Source organism: Peromyscus maniculatus, chromosome 14, assembly GCF_049852395.1.
Source record: "Peromyscus maniculatus bairdii isolate BWxNUB_F1_BW_parent chromosome 14, HU_Pman_BW_mat_3.1, whole genome shotgun sequence".
Taxonomy (NCBI): Eukaryota; Metazoa; Chordata; class Mammalia; order Rodentia; family Cricetidae; genus Peromyscus; species Peromyscus maniculatus.
Window position 1 is genome coordinate 82,470,773 of NC_134865.1, and position 19,613 is coordinate 82,490,385.

Consider the following 19,613-nt stretch of genomic DNA (forward strand, 5'->3'; position numbering starts at 1 on the left):
ACGCAGGTACTCCCTGAACCACGGCTGTTTTGTGCAGCCAGCCTGGGAGGGTCAAGGATTCCAGAGGGCAGAGCAGCAGCAACAGCACCTCCTCCCAGAACATTCCCTCAGCGCCAGCTCCAGGAAGCCCACAGCCACCAAGCAGCCACTCCCCAAAGCTTGGCAGCCGCCAGTCTGCTCTGTGGATTCGTCTTGTCTTCAAATCCCTGCCGTTCCTTTTATGCTTGGACCCCACTCCATCCTAAGGCTCTAACATGCTTCATTGCATTAGCTGAGGATGCCCAGCTAGCCCCGACCTCCTGTTGTGGGCAGGCCTTCTGTGACCGTGTGTGAGCACGCTTCTCTCTGTGTGCTGTGTGCGTCCCTGTGGCTGTCTTCCAGGGAGTGGATCGCTAGGTCATCTGGTGAGTGTGTGTTGAACTTACTGAGGAGCCGCAGCTTCCCCCACATCCTGGCCAGCTGTTGCTGTTTTCCGTGTGTTCCAGACTCCTGCCTGTGCTGGCACCGGTAGCTGGTGATGTTGAACACCTTTCCATGTACCTGTTGGCCAGTCACATGTCTTCTTTTTTTTTTTTTTTTTGGTTTTTTCGAGACAGGGTTTCTCTGTGTAGCTTTGCGCCTTTCCTGGAACTCACTTGGTAGCCCAGGCTGGCCTCGAACTCACAGAGATCCGCCTGCCTCTGCCTCCCGAGTGCTGGGATTAAAGGCGTGCGCCACCACCGCCCGGCGACCTTTGTTATTTTTTAACCCGGTTGTTTTCCTCTTGAGTTATTGGGAGGTTTTTGTATTCTGGCTACTAGGCTATTATCATGTATGTAATTCACAAATAATTTGTCTTTGTTAGTTGCCTTTTACTTTTTTGATAATGCCTTTTATGGACATTATCATGACGCCTTTAATGGCATTATCAAAATATGTTTTTGTTTTTGTTTTTGTTTTTGTTTGGTTTGGTTTTTCGAGACAAGGTTTCTCTGTGTAACAGTGTAACAGTCCTGGCTATCCTGGAACTCACTATGTAGACCAAGCTGGCCTCCAACTCACAGAGATCCACCTGCCTCTGCCTCCTGAGTGCTGGGATTAAAGGCACGCGCCACCACTGCTTGGCTCAAAAATATGCATTTTTAATGAAATCTAATTTGTCTGGGATTTTTTTGTTTTGTTTTCATTGTAGTTGGCAACTTGCTGTCCAATCTGAGGGCATGAGGATGTCCCTCTGTGTGCCTGTACGAGTTTTATGCTTTTATACTGTCTTTGGGTCTTTGATGTCATTTGAACTAGGTTTTACATATGCTATGGGCTGGAGACCCGTCTTTGTTCTTTCCCATGTGTCTGTTCATTCTGCCTACATTCTTTGTCCACACAGTAGTCTTGACTATTAGTTCTGTCTGACCTACCGGTATGTCAGATCACACTATTTGCAGCATGTGTGTACAAGCAGTTATATGCAGGGTGTTCACAGGAGTTGAGTCTGTACAGTACAGTAGAGGAGAACCAGCAAGTGGAGTGATGACGGATGGAAGCAGGATGAGACACCGTCCTGATGCTCTGTACAGGCTGATCGTCTCTGTAGACAGGTGATACAAGATGTGGTCTGTGAAGGGAAACCTAAGAGTACCAAGGTGTGTCGACGAGGCTGCGTGAGTGAGGAGTAGAGAGAACTTACTTCTGAGCCAGTCCCCAAGGTCAGTATCTGAAAGGCTTGTCTTAGGGGTGGAAATGGGATGGGAAGACAGGGCATTTCACATGTGGGAGCAGGCACTGACGCAGCACTGGGTCAGGGAACATCTGAGAATCGGAGTAGCCCGGCATGCCTTAAGTAAGGGTTCAGAGTACAACGAGGGAAACAGGGGTGTTGAAGTCTAGTCTCATCTAGAAGTAGTGGGATTAAACCGGAAAGATTTTTCTAAATTTTTGTTATGAATTATTTTCATATACACAGAAGTGAGGAAAGTTTGATGACTCCCAGAGCCCTGTCACCTGGCCATGACATCATCGGAGTGCTACCAGCCTGCTCATCTGGCTCCCTCCTTCCTCAGATTATCTGGGGCGCAACGGAGCCAAATGTGTGTTTTGCAATAAGGACTCTTTTGTACTAACATGCATAAATAGAGCATGTTAATGGGGTTTAGCCCCCTAATCACAATATTTGCATATAGTGTCAGTGTGTGGTGATCATATCTGGTTTCCCTTCCTCCACTTCTGCTCATCCCTCTTCTATATTCAGACCAACTTCATTTTTAACTTCCACATATGACAGAGACCATGCAGTGCTTAGCTGTGTCTGGCTTATTTCACAGAACATAGTGTCCTCCAGCTCCCTCCTTGTTGCTGTAAATGATAGGATTTTATTCTTATTTATGGCTGAATAATACTCCATTGTGCATCCGCTCATCTGTTGATGGGCACCTAAGCAGATTCTCTATCGTGGTGTTGTCAATAGTGGTGCAGGAACCTGAGTGTGCAGGTAACTGTGTGCTATGCTGGCTTGATTCCCTTTGGATATAGAACCAGAAGTGAGATAGCTGAATCATATGGTAGAGCTATTTTTAGGCTAGTGAGGAACCACAGTTTTGTTCTACATAATAGTGCTAACTTACATTCCCACCAGCAGTGTGCAGGTTCCCTTTCCTCCACGTCCTCATTAGTGTGTGTGTGTGTGTGTGTGTGTGTGTGTGTGTGTGTGTGTGTGTGTGTGTATGTGTGTGTGTGTGTGTGTGTGTGTGTGTGTGTGTGTGTGTGTGTGTTCATAATTCTGAGGTGAGGCTGCAGCTTGTTAATGATGCCAAGTAATTCCACATACTTACTGGCCATTTGAATTTCTTTTGAGATGAATTTATTCAGATTGCTTGCCCATTCTTAATTGGATTACCTGCTTTTGGTTTGTTTTGTTTTGTTTTTATTCCATATGCATTCTGGATATTAACCTTCTATCAGATGACTGACTGGCAGATATTTCCTCTCTTTTTGAGGGCTATCTCTTCACTCTGTTGATTGGTTCCTTTGCTGTGTAGAAGCTTTATTTGATGTAATCCTATTTGCCAATTTTTGCATGTTTCCTGTGCTTGGAGACTCTTAAGCAGAACTAAACCACTGTCAGTACCCCTTGAAAAAGTGCAGTGAACACCAGCCCAGGTGACTATTTGTGCTTAGCTTTAGTCCAGGTGAGATAAGCTCCTGGCTCTACTTGGTTATTACCACATCCAACTTTCTCCTGCTCCTGTGGTTTCCTTTTATCTTTCCCCTTACAATCTAGCTGTTAATAAAATCAAATTAGTTGTATATTTTTGAAAGATGTGATTCTCAACCAAGGGTGATTTTGCCCTGCTACCCCACCCAGGGGACATTCAGTAATGCTGGTAACACTCTTGTCTCAACCCAGACAGGGCTGCTTGCTTCCAGGGGGCAAAGCCAGGATGCAGTAAATGTCCTACAACCCCAACAGCACAACCCCAACAGCAGAGTTTACCTGCTGATGCAGCGGCCACCCTCTGTGCTTCCCACCCGACTCCAACAGTCTGGGCTGCAGATTGCAGCCCTATGGCTTGTTAACTCTTTCCATTTTGTCTCTGATGGGCTGGTGGTTAGACTGAAAACTTGACCAGTTTCAGGCTGGCCCTTTGGGGGAGGCCAAAGTACTTCTTAAACTGTGTGTCACGTGATAATGAGTTGTCTCTGGCACTTGAGTGGCAGCAGTTTGTACAGTTCATCATAAAGCTGCAGGAAGGGAGAGCTTTGGAAGGTGCTAGAAGGCAGAATGGCTCAGTGGAGAGTGCAGGGAAGGAGGATCAAGGCAGTGTTGGCATCACTCGGGAGTGGGGGGTGTGACCAAGTGTGGCGGAAGCCTGGTTACACTGGTGCTGCAGGACATAAGTTCACCCACAGTCTGAACCTCTCACTTATGGGTCCCACCAGGAAAGGCTGCAGTTGTTTTATCCTCAGTACCCACTTAGGGACTGTTAGGAAACTACGACAGAAAAATGGGGCGTCTGGGTGGGGTCTTCACGGCCAATTCTGTCTGGGCAGTGCTTGTTCTAAGACTGACCGTGAGTGAGGTGGGTTGGCCTCTAAGGAGGAATACTTGTCTAGAACCACTCCATTTCTCCAGGCTCCTAACTTTTGTCTTTTCTGTGGTGACCCTTTTGACCTCACCCGTCTCCTTAGGCCTTGATTCCTGCTTCATCTCCCTTTACAAGTGACTCTTGACAGACCTTATATACTATTTACCCACATGTACACACATAGTCTGATTGGCATCCATGCCTCAGTCCATCCTCTCTCCCCTTCTGCAGACCCAAGCCTAGGCCCAGCCCAGCTGCTCTCTCAGCTGTGGTTCCCTTCCTGTGGTCCCTGTTCTACCAAGCACCAGGACAGCCTTTCCACACCGGAAACAGCTGCTCCTGCCTCCTGGGCCCTTTCTCCTTCCTCTCCAGCCAGATATTAACATGATGTTGGTGGTACTCGTGGTCCCCTGCTTCATCTTAGCTCTAGGTAGCTTCTCCCGTGCTGCTAAAGGAGACCAGTCTCACCCAGCATGACTGCTGTGCTGCTGCTGTTAGCCATGGCAGCTGTCCATCTGTTGGGAAAGATACCTTCTGTGAGGCCACACTCCCTTCCACCACGAGTGCTCAGCCTCCTCGTTGTCTTCTTTGGCCAGGTGATCATTCCCACGTCTTGAGCAACTCACTTAGATGTTATTGACTTCCAGTACCTCATGACAGTCCCGGTGGACTGCCAAAGTGTCTAGTGGTGTCCAGTAGAGTTGTCCTGAGCATCTGGACACAGTGAGAAAGTTGAGTGAGATTTTTGTCTCATGGGCAGGGTAGGATGGATAGCCACTGGCCAAGTTATAAACAAAGAAAGAAAAAGAATCTAGCTGCTGAGTCTTATTCTTAAGAAAATAGAACGCATTCTGGAAGAAGCAGGGAAAGGGTTTATCTGAATATACTGGCATCACCACATAGGACCTCAGCCAGAGCAGTCACATTGAACTTACTGCTTTGCTTTACAGGCTGCTTGCCACTCAGTTCACCTGTCTACCTCAGTCAGAGGGAGGCACCTCCCTGGGTCTCTTCTCTACTCCCCGTCCTACACACCTGCCTTGTCCTCCAGCCCTAGAGAGTTTGCAGAGTGTCTGACAGTGTTCCACACTTAGCTACTGCCCAAGCCAGTCTCTGAATCTCTTGTTTATACTTCAAGACAAAGCCTTCCCAGGGTCAGAGCCCACAGAGCCGGAGTGTCCTTTAGAAAGGGAGACCTGCCCATCACTGCCACACCACACGGGTTCACCTCATTTGTAGTTATCTGTCACATAAGGTCAGTTTCTCACCTGGGCTATTGGTCTGCTCACTACTCCGGATGGCACCTGTGCCTTTCCGGTCTTCTGTGTACCTGTCCTCTTGGTATGAATGACCTGAAGTCACACCAAGGCCATGGCAGAGGGTGGGGAATGGAGGTGAGCTCCTTTCTTCAGAAAAGCCCTTCCTGGCTGGCAGCTCCTGAGATCCTCACAAAACTGGCAAAGTGACCGGCCAGGCCCTGACCTCCAGGGAGAAAGCTGTGCCCCCTTACAGTTGACAGAGTGTAAAATTGCAATGTTCTGGGCCAGGAGTGCTCAGGTCAGACATGCCATGCTGTGCCATGGGAAGGCTGTGCAGGTACCTCGGGGAGTAAAGAGCATGGCAGAGGTGAGGGCCTGCAGAAGCTGCAGGAGGGGACACAGGTGGTGGGGCCACCATGGAACGAGAGGAAACGGTCGCAGTTGACAAACACGGAGCAGTGGCCAGATTTTCTCTCTGGAAGTTCTCTGCCTCCTTGTGGGTGAAAGCTCTGGAGAGGTCGAGGTGGCAGAGTTGGCAGGGCCCAGGGGAGGGGAGCCGATGGCTTGGTGTTGGCGAGGTCAGGACAACCTCATTTCTTCAAACATTGGAAACCTACCTCAGCTTGTTTCCCTGCAAGGGGGACATTGCCTCTGGATTTGATTTGATTCTGTCTTGTGGGCTAACCAGATCAGCCCCAGTCTTATACTTGGTTATGTAAGATGCACAGCTTATTTCCATGCAGTATAAAGCGGCCTCGGAGCTGTTTCTGCTCATCTTTTCATCTGTTGTTTGTCAGGGCCCTTGTATATACGGTCCTGGAATGGGCGGGCATTGTAGACAATGAAGGGATGTGGAGGCTATAATGATCTGTAGTACGTGCGTGGGAGCTTAGTGTGTAAAGAAGGAACACTCTAGGAGTGTCCTTGAGGCTATCCAGTAAATCCTAGGACTTTTAAATTATAGTATTATTTTAAAGTGTGTGTGCACACGCTCATGTTCTTGGAAGCCAAAGACATTGGATCCCCTGCAACTGGAATTCCAGGGAATGTGAGCTGCCCAGTGTGGGTGCTGGAAACCAAACCCATGCCCTGTGTAAGAGTAGCAAGTTCTTTTAACTAGGAAGCCATCTCTCCAGCTTTTGAAGGAACATCCCAGGAACCCGAGCTCATAAGTTTTAACTTGGGAGGAGGGTTCCATGGAAGAGGTGAGTTGTAGATGGCACTTTCTTTTTTATTTTATTACTGTATTCATTTATGTGTGTGCACATGTGTACATGGGATGTTACAGAGGACAATGTGTGGGAGTTGGTTCTCTCCTTCCACCATTTGGGTTCCAGGGATTAAACTTGGGTTGTCAAACTTGGTGGCAGGTACCTTTACCCACTGATCGATCTCACCAGCCCATAGGTGGATTTTTTTATGCTTTTTGTGCCAGATGGTAAGAATGAAAGATCCTTTATTAGTTGTTTGTCACAATAGCTACTTATAAAGGAAAATGTTTTTTGAACTCACAGCTTTGGCGGTGGCTCAGTTCTGGTGAGGACAGAGGGCCAGTGGTAATGGCTGGAGTGTGTGTAACTTGCCGCATTTCAATCCAGGAGCAGAAAGAGCCCCCAGTGACATAGGATTTCCTATTAGGCCCCACCTTTTAAAGGTCCATGTCACTTCTGTACCAGCACCCCAGGGATCAAGATCAGATCCTAAGAGACGTCAAGATCAGAGTCCAAGAAAGTACATTCTGACCACAGAGCCACAGCCTGTGGGGAGGGAACCTGGCCCCTACTCTCAGGTCAGAACTGCTGCTGCTGCTGCACTGGGCAGTCTCATTTTGGAACAGCGTATCCAAGTGTTCTTAGGCAGCTCATTAAAAACAAAGCAGGCACGTATTACTGCTTGGCAAACCTGCGTTCAGGGACAACAACAGATAAGTTGGGGCTTGTGTTGGTGTGACTGGTCTCCATATCCCTGTGTGGTGATAGAAAGGAGCTAAGGAATTCTGTATCTTCAGGTTGAAGCTTGGTGGCCTTTCGGTGTGTACATGTGTGGAAAGGGAGGATATACACATGCGTATGTGGATGTACTTGTCTGCATGTGTGTGTATGGAGACCAGAGGTTGACTTTGGTGTCTCACGTAATCACTTTCCACCTTTTTGTTTGTTTTGTTTTGTTTTTCAAGACAGGGTTTCTCTGTTTAGTCCTTGCTGTCCTGGAACTCACTATGTAGACCAGGTTGGCCTCGAACTCAGAGATCCACCTGCCTCTGTCTCCCGAGTGCTGGGATTAAAGGCGTGTGTCACCACCACCCGACTCCACCTTATGTTTTGAGGCAGGGTCTCTCACTGAACCTATAGCTCACTATTTCAGATTGGCTAGCTGACCAGTGAGCTCTTGGGATCCAGATTTACCCATTCCCAGCCCTGTTCCCCCAACAGCACTCGAGTTACAGATACCACACACAGCTTCTTCGTGGATCCTGGGGGATCTGAACTGACATCCTCCTGTGTAGCAGCAGACATGTCACCCAGTAAGCCGTCTCTTCAGCCCCACCAATGGCCATTTGAAAGTGCATCTGTGCAGACCCAAGCTCCACTGTTTGGGGCAGACAGTGCAGCGGGCATGCTGTGTGTACGTCTTGCCTTACTGTTGTAGATGGTGGCTGTCATTTCCACCATTGTCCACATGGTAGCAGGCAGCTACAGTGTGTTAGGTCAGCTGGTCATGCACAGAGATCCCTCTGACTGGAGGCCCAGAGTCCACATGAGCTCCTCAGGATCCCTATGGTGAGTCATCCACTGAACCTGTGTGGATGACAAGGGACTCTAGTGGCTCTGCTGTGTGTCCCTGAGAGTCTTCTCCGTTCTGCAGGAATATCTCCCTGGACATGTTGGAGCTGGCCACAAGGAGGTTGGCTAGCTCTTATGATTGTCATACCATCAGAGATGTGCCTGTTAGTTGGGAGCCCAAGGTGCTAAGAAAATAAGAAAAGCTGGGATGAATAGTTTAGGCTCAGGGAAGATAACTGTATGCAGCAGACAGAATAGCGAACTTGTGAGAACCTTCCATCACAGGTGTTCAGCTGTTCTCTCTCCATTGCTCTGTTCAGTGGTTGTAAGAGCACATGCTCTCACATCTTAGAGTTCTGGAGGGCAGAGATTGGACACAGGACCCAAGGGAAGGCATGGCAAGGTGATGTCTCAGCTCACAGCCCCTCCTCTGTCTCCAAGTCACAGTGAGTTTCTTATCTCTCTGACTCTTGAACTTGAGCTTCCATTATCTCATTGCCTTCCTTTGTTCCACCATCCTCCCTCCCTCCTGAGGATCTTTCTGCTGACATTGACCATCTTGATAGTCAAAGATCCTTACCCTCTCTGTGAACTTAGTCACATCTGCCAGGTTCATTTGCCAAGCAAGGTGACATAGTCACACGTCTTAGGTTATAGGATGTGACCATTCTTGTGGCAGTCATTCCCTAGCCTACTGCATTGTGGTAATACTGTAGCAGTCAACCAGGCAGGGGGCTTACACTTGCAATCTCAGTGCTCAAGAGGCAGAGGCAGAAGAATCAGCCTTGTTTTGCAGTGCATTCAGTACCAGCCTGAGCTATGGAGTAAGACAAAGAAATCAGAGGTCTGCAGGGGACATAGGTTAGGAGTCTGTGGCTCTAGCAGTCCAGGATCGCAGAGGATGGGAAGTAAACCTCAACTTCCAGCAGCTCCAGTTCCAGGGGTGAGAAGAAAGACCACTGACCCCCCCGCCCCCCAATGCGTGTGTGTTTTCTCTATTAGCAGTCATTGTAAGTAATCTATTTTACATACTTATTTCTTTTTATTTTGAAAGCAGATAGCCGGCAGGAAAAACAGCCTCGTGGCTGTCCAGTCTTCGACATCTGCTAAAATAAAAGTCCCAGTTCCTCAGCCCGTCGTCCCTGTTAAGAAAGACAAACGGCAGAATTCTTCACGATTTAACGCCAGCAATAACAGAGAACTGCAAAAACTCCCATCTTTAAAAGGTAATTCTTACTTTTTTTTTTTTTCCAAAGTAGAAAGTTTGTTACTGGGGGAAGAATGCTATTTCAGAGCCTTGCCGGCTCCTAATGGATCAGGTTTTTGTTTGTTTGTTGTTTGTCCTGGTTTAGTTTTTCCTTATATTGGATGCCACTTAACTTTACTGAACTAATATTTTTAATTCCAGAGCTTTGGGGATAAAAGTCTAATCACTGCACGTGTTACAGGAACACTACACTAAGACAGTAGAAAAACTTCAGATTGTAGCTATTAGGAAGCCATGCACGTTTCTTTACATAATTCTCCAGCGTGTCTTAGAACCCCACCTTTTAGAAGGTGTTACTACAGGCAATCACAAAAGTTCAGGCAGAGAACCAGCTTGGTGCTCTGCACGCTATTCTGGATACCTGGGTCCCTTAGCTGAGATCAGCCAGGGAGTAGGGCTCTTCACTTGGAACTGCTCCCAGTGGCACAGCCACCTCTTTCCACCAGAGGAACTATTTCCCTCCAGGAGGGCTCTGTGTTAAGGTACTTAAGACCTTGTCAAAGAAAATGGGTCAAGGAACCATAGTAAGATGTGAACCTCTGATGCTCTTTACAGGTTCAGAGACCTAAGACCACTATGCAAAGTAGCTATCAGGTGTCTGTCATACCTGAAATTTGTAGTGATGCATCTTTTATAATTAACCTCAACTGAGTATGTGGAGAGCAGGAAGTTGGCTTTTAGAGATGTATTCCCAGAGCTCCATGCCAGTGTGCCTGGGGGAGGGGAGGTTAAAGGCTTTCCTGTAGCTGAAGTTTTTCCTGTGTCCCGCTCAGACCCAAATAAACACACAGAGGCTTATATTATTTACAAATGATATGGCCTAATGGCTCAGGCTACTCACTAGCTAGCTCTTATATCTTAAACTAACCCATTTCTATAAATCTATACTTTGCCACATGGCTTGTGGCTTACTGGTACTTTTATATCTTGCTTCTCCTGGTAGCATCTAGCAGCATCCTCCTTGCTCTCCTTTCTCTTCCTGTCTGTCTCTTTGAATTTCCCGCCTGCCTCTAAGCTGCCTTGCCATAGGCCAAACAGCTTTATTTATCAACCAATCACAGCAACACATATTCACAGCATACAGAAAGACACCCACAGTACTTCCCCTTTTCTTTTCTTTTCTTTCTTTCTTTTTTTTTCAAAAGGAAGGTTTTAACTTTAACATAGTAAAATTACATATAATAGAACAGCTATCAAGCAAGAATCACAGTTACAATATCTGGTCCACTTATATTTGACAAATTCAAAGAAAATATTTTATTTATCCTATATTTGTGAGTCCAAGGTTTCATATCTAACTTATCTCTTATCATAACCAGGGAAGATCATAATTATAACTATCTAGTCTTCAACTACATCAAAGACCTCAGAAGAATACAATATTATCTAAGTAAACAGGAAGAGCATTGTAAGCAACTTCCAAAAATCTAGAATGACAGAGACAGCTGCCTGCCTGGACAGTCATCTAAAGTTCCCCTACAACATTGGGGCATCCATCTTCAGCCCATAGGCCTAGTCTCCCAGTCATTTTTTTTTTTTTCTCTGTGTCTTGTAGAATGTCTGGCAGTCTCTTTTGTGAAGCAGGAACCTGAAGGACCAGCTTGCAAAGTTCAGTGGTCACCTTCCTATGGGTCCTGCATGTCCATTTTATACAACATTTTGTCAAGCAGTCCAGGCAAGAACAGTTTTTTGCCCAAATAGCTATTTTTGCCAAGAAGATAAACTCCAACATGGAGTGCCTTTGATGCCCATCCCCCTCTTTTAAGTAAATCAGTGCTGCTAGGAGCAGATGTGTCTTGTTGTCCAGATAGTCTAAGTTTTAAAAACATTTTAAATGCCATATTCTGTAGGTTTTTGAAATGTCTGAAGGTTACCTACCTAATTGAATTGTATCTATATATACCTAGAAAACTTAACTAACATGACTATAAGTTTTACTATCACAGAAGACTAATTATTAATCTATATTTCTTAATTATCCATTACAATCTAAATGAATTACATAAACATAATACCTTAAACAAGAGTAGAAATATATATATACAGAATAACAAAATTAACTTTAATTTTGTATCAGTAAACTAAAATCTATACCAATGTAAAACATTTTAAACAAGTCGCTCTTTAAAAGTAGGTTCAACAATCCACCCTTTTGTCCTATCATATCTATATCCTATATTTCCACATCACTTTCCCTTCATTTGCTAGCAGGTAGGTGAACTACCTTTGGATGCGGGACCTGTTCTAAGGGGCATGGCACCAAGCAAAAGGCCCCTGCTCTTTGGGACTCAACATCTGGGTGGTGAGACAGGGAGGGGATGTGTACCACTCCTCTTTACATTGCCCTCAGTAGGCTGAATCAGAGAGATGTGGCATTTGGGTTGAGAAAGGTTCAGAATAACTGTTGAGTCTTGCTTCAAGACCCAGCTGGTGCCAGGTGCTCGCTGTCATAAGGGCATGTTAGATTGTGTCCTGCCTCCTTCACACACAGGTCAGAGTCCAGGAAGGGCTCAGCATAGGCTGGAGTGTGAGTTCTATCTTGGAAGCTTTACTGGTCTCAAGGAGTCTCTGTGTGAGGCACTCCTTGGCCCACTGCTTTGTCTCTGCCTCTTGTCTCTGCCTTTTCTCCTTATACCAGTTCTTTTTCTACAGCATCCTTTCATCAAAGGCACTGATATAAGAACTTAGTGGTCTTTCCAAAGGCGGCCTTTGGGTTTCCATGTAGCTCTCTCCTGCTGTCATCTTTTTTAAATTTTATTTATTTTTTATTTTTTTTATTTTTTAGTCTTTATTGGGCTCAAACCAGGAGTCCATTGGTCTTGAGGACCTCTGTGAACTTGCTGATTTTCTTCTCCGCGTTCTTTTTTTTTTTTAAGATTTATTTATTTATTATGTATATACAGTATTCTGTTTTGCATGTACGCTTGCAGGCCAGAAGAGGGCACCAGATCTCATTACAGATGGTTGTGAGCCACCATGTGGGTGCTGGGAATTGAACTCAGGACCTCTGGAAGAACAGCCAGTGCTCTTAACCTCTGAGCCATGTCTCCAGCCATCCTGCTGTCATCTTATGACAAGGATTGATATGCATTGATTTCAGAAATAATCAAATGTGGGTGACCCATGTGCTCATGAAGTAGGCTCAGCTGGCCAAGAACTTTGTGATAGTCTTACTTTTGTGGTGGGTCCATGAAGTGTCCTCTGTAACAGCTGTGTTGGGCTTTTCCTCTCTTCCATATCTGTGGTAATTGTGTCCCCTTCCTCTGTTTCTGTTCAGTATCCCCTTTACCCTCACTTTTATTTTAATTCTATTTTTTATCCTTTTTCATATTTTTACTAAGTCAAATACTGAGTTCTCTTATTTTTAGTTTTATAACAATATAAAGCCACATGCTCTTCTGAGAATAACTTTAGCTCTAATCTTAGGTTTTTATTTTGACTTCAAGTTAGATCCTCCCCCCTTTTTTAGAGTTTTATTGAGACACAATTCACATATCTACCCTGAGATCATCTATCGTAAGTAGAAGTTCTAATTCTTTAATAAATGTGGATAGGTGTCCAGCCATCCCACACTCAAGGTCCACCATCCTCCATTTCCTTTGTGCCCAGTTACTGTCAGCTTCTGCTGCCACCTCATCCACAGGTGACACTGCTCTGCTTTCTGTCTCTGTATTTGAAACTGCATATGGTCTTTTTTGTCAATCCCCATCTTATTTTGTATGTGGATGTTGTCTGTGTACCATCTGTGTGTAGTATCCGGGGAGGTCAGGCAAGGGCATCGGATTCCCTGGGACTGTACTTACAGGTGTTTGTGAGTAACTCTGTGGGTGCTGGGAGTCTGGCTCAGGTCCTCTGGAGGAGCAGCAGTACTCTTAACCACTTAGCCATCTCTCCAGCTCCATGTGGATTTTTTTTAAGTGATTGATCCTTTTATTTGCCAGTTTCTAAAGAGAGAAGTCAGCCTTAGCCCCTCTCAAGGATGAAGAGTATTTTGCTTTGTTTTGTGATAATTGATGCACCTATACAATGTGTAACAACCTAATGAAGGCAATTAGCATCCCATCTCCTTACACATGTATCATTTCCTCTTTATAGGTGTTTGGAAATCTATAATAAATTGTGAACGAGTTATCTTACGAAGCTACAGAACACTGGGACTTAGCTCTTATCTAACTGTATTGGCACCTGTTATCCATCCCTCCCTCTTTACGTCTCTGTTCTCTAGTGACTACTCGGTTCCCTCAGGTTCTGTGAGATTAGCTGTTTGGACGTCACATTCTCGTTCTTAGTAGAACTAGAACATACAGCCTTTGTGTTTCTGTCCCTGGTTTATGTTACTCGACATAGTATACTCCAGTTCCCTTGTGTTGTCACAAATGAATTTAATTTTTTTATGGGTTACTAGTAAAGACTCCATTTGGAGTGTGTTGCCTGTGTCCATTCTTTTTCAATGGATACCACAGTTGATACCTGTAGTTGGACTTTCTTTGGACCACCAGCTCCCAAATAACAGCATAGGGACTTGTTATTAATTGTGAAAGCTTGGCCTTATCTTAGGCTTGTTCCACTAGCTCTTATAACTTAAATTAACCTGTTTATATTAATGTACATTCTGCCACATGGCTCATTACCTGTCCTCCATACTGTACGTCCAATTTCCTCCGCTTCTTCACTTCTTACTGGGTGAATCCCCACCTCCCATTCCTTTCCAAAGTTCTTACCTCTGCCCAGAAGTTCCTCCTGTCCTCTCCTGCCTAGCTGTTGTCCATTCAGCTTTTTATTAAACCAATCAGAAGGTGCCTTTGCAAGAAACACATCTTCACAGTTTACAGAAAGCTTACCCGACAACAGATACCCTGTCTTGGCTGTTGAAACGATGCTGCAGTAAGCATGGGCATGTGCATGGCTCCTTTAGGCATATCATGGAATGGGCTTTGCTGGGTCATGTGGTGGTTTCATTTGTTGAAGGAACTCCACAGTGGCTGTGTTGCATTCCCAACCTTCTCTTACATCTTTGTCAGCATTTGCTGGGCTTTATCCTTAACAACAGGCTAGGGAGGAATGGTACCTCCGTGTGGTTTGATTCATATTCCCTAGATTTGGATCATTTGCTCATTTGATAGTCAGGTAGCTAGGGAAGGATAGTATCAGGTAAGTTCCATGTACATGTGGATTCTGTCCTGTAAGATGAATTGTTTGTGCACATGTTATGTAAAGCGTGATCTTAATTGGTCTTAACAATAAAAACCCAGAGTCAGATATTGAGGGTGAGAGCTGAAAGACCAGAGAAGCAGGGCAGCAGCCACTAGAAACTCCTTACCTCTACGAATCCTCAGACAGAATGAGGAGCTTCCTGTCTTTGTCAATTCTCAGACTGAATTGGGGGAGCTCCTGTCTCTACCCGCCTTATAGTCCTGTCTCCACCTCCCGAGTGCTGGGATTAAAGGTGTGAGCCACCACCCCCTGGCCTATATGATTAACCCTGCCCACTCATCTCCAGGCAGCTTTGTCAGAACACAAAGTATCAGTCACACATCTGTAGCCGGAAGTCTCTCAGGTCCTGCCTACCAGTAGTCCTGCAGCTGCTTGGCCCCAGTGAACACACGGAGGCTTATATTAGTTACAGTTAAAATTGTGTGGCATATGGGTCAGTCTTACTAGCTAACTCTCATAACTTAACCCGTTTCTATTAATCTTTATGTTCCCACGTGGCTGTGGCGTTACCAGTCTGCTGGCACCTTGTTGTTCCTCGGGCGGTACCACCTAACCTTATCCTGCTCTGCCATAGGCCAATGCAGCTTTATTTATTAATGAATCAGAGCAACACATATTCACAGGGTACAGAAAGACATCCCACAGCACACAACAGTTCTGTCAAGTTGTCTGTATACTTCCTCAAACTTTTTACTTTGCTGTGATTCCATTTGTCTGCTTTTTCTTTGATTGCTTGTACTCCTGGGAATCATTAAAGAGAATCATGCCCACACAGCTTCGTCTCTTTGTAGTTTCCTGGTTTTAGAACCTAGATTTAGATCTTTGATCCATTTCAAGTTAATTTTTATATATTGTAAGAGACAGAAGTCTAGTTTCATACTTCTACATGTGGCTGTCTATTTTGTTGGCACCCTTTAGTTAGCAGACTGTCCTTTCTCCGTGACATATTTTTCAGTTGACTGTGTCTGGGGACTGATTTGTAGGTTTTCAGTTCAGTTTCCCTGGTTTGTGTATCAGTTTTACACCAGTACTGTGCTATAGCTTTCTAGTATAGACTTGAAGTCAGGTTCTTTGAGTCTTCCAGTTTTGTTCTTTTTGCTCACAGTTGCTGGGGTGGGTCTGAGAGCACAGTTCAGTGGTGGAGTGCTCGTCTAGAATACAGAAGGCCCTCAGACTGATCCCGGCCCTGGAAGGATACAGATTTCATGCTTGCTGCTCTCTCTCTGCAGCAAGCTTCTGTGAAGAACGCTGTTTAGTATTTTGATAGGAATTTTATTGGTCAGGCTGCCTTGGGTCGTACAGGCGTTTGTCTGATGCCCATTCCGTCAGTCCGTGGGCGTGGAGGGTGTCCCCTCCCGTTTGTTTCATCAGTGCTTTTTAACTCTGATGACAGTTCTGTCACTTCCCCGTTTAGTCTAGCCTAAGTCCTTTACTGTTTATATCTGTTATGGACGGGATCTTCTTTATTTTTTATCAAATTTGTTGTCAATATGTAGAAATGGTCCTAGAATTTTTGTTTGATTGCTTGCTTTTGTTTTTGAGGTAGTCTCAGTGTATCCCCAGGTTTGAACTTGTGAGTCCAAGTGATGCCTCCCGAGTAGCTGGGTCACCCCCAGCTTGCACTGGCTTTTCTTTTTACTGTGTCATTGATTGAACCAAGGACATTGTGCACCACAGGAGAGTGCTCTACCACTGAGCTATATCCCCAGCCTTCTTTTTACTTGATTATTTTGCAACGTAAACTCACTAATTCAGCCAGGATATCCTTCAACTTACCTTGCACTCCAAACAGGCTCTGAATCTTTAGTGTCCTGCCTTAGCCTCCTGTGTCGCTGGGATTATGGTTTGTAGTGCCAGGCCTGACTTACACTCATTTTTTTAAGGTTGATTTTAGTGTTTGGCAACATTACTAAATTCTTATATCAATTTTTTTCTTTCATCAGTTTTAGTAGGTATTTATTTATTAGTGGAACCTTTAAACTTTCTGATACAGGGACTGGAGAGATGGCTTAGGAAGTGCCAGTAAAAAGCACTGGCTGCTCTTCCAAAGGACCCAGGTTCAAGCCTAGTTCTCACATGGCAGCTCACACCAGTGTCAGGGGATCCATCTTAGTCATTGATGTACTGCTGTGAAGAGACACCATGACCATAGCAACTCTTATAAAGGAAAGCATTTAATTGGGGCTGGCTAACAGTTTCAGAGGTTTAGTACATTATCGGCATGGTGGAAAGCGTGGCAGCACACAGGCAGACGTGGTGCTGGAGAAGGAGCCGAGAGTTCCACATCTAGATCCATAGGCAGGAAGAGAGAAATGAGATTCTGGGCCTGGCTTGTGCTTTTGAGACCTCAAAGCCCACCCCCAGTGACACCTTTCCTCCAACAAGGCCACACCTCCTAATCCTTTCAAATAGCACCACTCCCTGTGAGCCTATGGGGGCCATTTTCATTCAAACCACCACAGGATCCAGTGCCCTCTTCTGGCTTCCACAGGCACGTGGCATGCATCTAGTGCACAGACACACCCTCAGGCAAAATACCCATGCACATAAAAATAAAAATAGTCTTATTTAAAAAGTTAAAGCTCAGCAGGGCAGTGGTGGCAAATGTCTTTAATCCCAGCACTCAGGACAGAGGCAGGTGGATCTCTGAGTGAGTTCAGAGCGGCCAGGGCTACATAGAGAGACCCTGTCTTGAAGAAGAAGAAGAAGAAAAAAAAAAAGCCACCCCAAAGCTAAAGCTTTCTATATAGTGAGGTCATGTCAAGGTCATGCTGTCTGCCACATCTCCCAGTTTGGTCACCCTTCATTTCTTTCTTAATAGTTCTGTCTAGGACTTCTATTACTGTACTGAGTAAGAGCACCAAAGTGGGACATCTTTGTCTTGTTCCAGATCTTAGAGGCAGTGCTTATGGCTTCTCCCCATCCAGTGTATGCAGCCTTTGTTGTGACCCGTGTCCCTTCTTGTTGAGAGTTTCTCATTCTCTGATGCATTCCCACTCTCCTCTCCTCTCCTTTCCGTCTCTGTCTCTTCTATTTTTGAGGCGAGGTCTCATTGTGTAGCCCAGGATGGCCTGAAATGTGCTGTGTAGTGCAGCCTGAATAATAATCCACGGTCCTTTTCTTCTTGACTCTGTTTTTGTTTTCCTGAGGTAGGGTCTTGCTGTGTAACCCTGGTTGCCCTGAACTCACTAAGTAAATTATTAATTAAAAGTATGTAGACCAGGCTGACCTCAAACACAGAGATCCACCTGCCTCTGCCTCCTGAGTGCTGGGATTATAGACGCATACCATCACACAGAGTCATGTGTTCTTTCTATATCTGATGTCAAGATGAGCATACGTCCTTTTATTCATCATTCTGTTAATGTGATGTTTATCAGTTTGTATATGTCAAATCCTTCTTGCTTCTCTGTTGTTCTGTCTTGCAGATTTTGGCATGTGTGTTTCCATTTTCTTTTTTTTTATGTATTTATTTTGTGTGATGAGCATCTACCTGCACGTATCTAGGTGTATCATGTGTGCCTGGGGAGGCCAGAAGAGGGTGCTGGATCTCCTGGAACAGGTGTTACAGGTGGTTGTGAGTTGCCATATAGGTGCTTGGAACCAAACCTGGGTCTTCTGCAAGATCAACAAGCATTCTTAACTCTGAGCCATCTCACCAGCCCCCATTTTAAGTTTTTTAAAGAAAATTTGAGCCTGGTAGTAGTGGCGGCACTTGGCTTTAATCCTAGCACTCAGGATGCAGAGGCAGATGGATCCCTGTGAGTTCAAGGCCAGCCTGGTCTCAGGGCAAGTTCTAGGACATCCAAGACTACACAAAGAAACGCTGTCTTGAACCAAAAGGGGGAAAAAAAGAAAGTTTGTTCATGGCTTATTTTTGTTTTGTTCTTATGTTCATGGATGAAATTGGGTTGTTAAAAGTCCTCCAGTATTACTGTATTATGAAGATATCCTGTCCCTACAGATTAGTAAGCCTGTGGCTGGAGTTTTTTCTCTTTGGGTCTCACCAAGCCTTGGCAGTCCGACAGCCCACTTATAATATAAACACATAGATGCTTATATTATTTACAAACTGTATGGCCGTGGCAGGCTTCTTGCTAACTGTTCTTATAGCTTAAATTAATCCATTTCCATAAATCTGTACCTTGCCACGTTGGCTTGTGGCTTACCAGTGTCTTCACATGCTGCTTGTCATGGTGGCGGCTGGCAGTCTCCCTCCGCCTTCCTGTTTTCTCTGTTCTCCTCTCTGTTAGTCCCGCCTGTACTTCCTGCCTGGCCACTGGCCAATCAGTATTTTATTTATTGACCATTCAGAGCAATTTGACATACAGACCATCCCACAGCATAAGCCACAGTATATCTTTGTGTATTCTGCTTAAGAACACACATACATGTCTAATTGTTATGTACTCTTACTCAAGTTACCCCCACCATTACATAATGACGTTTGAAATCTTTCTTTAGAATTTTCCTTACCTCATTTCTATTTTATCTGATGTAAGTATAGTAACTCCTGATGATTTGGGTTCTTTTAATGTAGATACATAATTTTTTTTTGATCCTTGACCTTTCAGTCTATTTGCTTTCAACTGTGCAAGTGAGTTTCTTATAGATACCACGTAGATGGGTCTTGTGTTTTTAAACGACTCTTGATAATTGTAGAATTTAATCCATTTTCCTTTGGGGTTATTATTAGGAACAGTCTTATCATTCTGTTAATCAGCTTGTTGTATAACATTGTTTTTTCTGTATCTTTTACTGTTTATGTTTTGGTATTTTTCTTTTTAGTACTGATACTTTAATAACTGTTCTACTAGTGAATTTACACTTAGGCATTTTTGTTTTTGTTTTGTTTTTCAAGACAGGGTTTCTCTGTGTATAGCTCTGGCTGTCCTGGAACTTGCTCTGTAGACCAGGCTGGCCTTGAACTCACAGGGATCCACCTGCCTCTGCCTTCCCAGTGCTGGGAGTGAAGGCGTGCACCACCATTGCCTGGCAATTAAGACTTTTTTTTTCATGGTCATGGCTATTC

The 19,613-nt window shown here is 44.9% G+C and overlaps 1 protein-coding gene across 8 annotated transcripts in view; it reads left to right on the forward strand.

Annotated features, from left to right (window-relative positions):
- Ppp2r5c (protein phosphatase 2 regulatory subunit B'gamma) overlaps positions 1–19,613 on the forward strand; it is a 142,753-nt gene that overhangs the window by 10,870 nt on the left and 112,270 nt on the right. For 5 of the 8 annotated variants that reach the window (XM_076551394.1, XM_076551388.1, XM_076551390.1 and 2 more), the window contains exon 3: positions 9,155–9,326. In XM_076551394.1, the coding sequence (XP_076407509.1) occupies positions 9,155–9,326 (172 nt within the window). The remainder of the gene's footprint in view (positions 1–9,154; positions 9,327–19,613) is intronic. The other 3 variants (XM_076551389.1, XM_076551387.1, XM_076551392.1) reach the window with 1 other exon arrangement.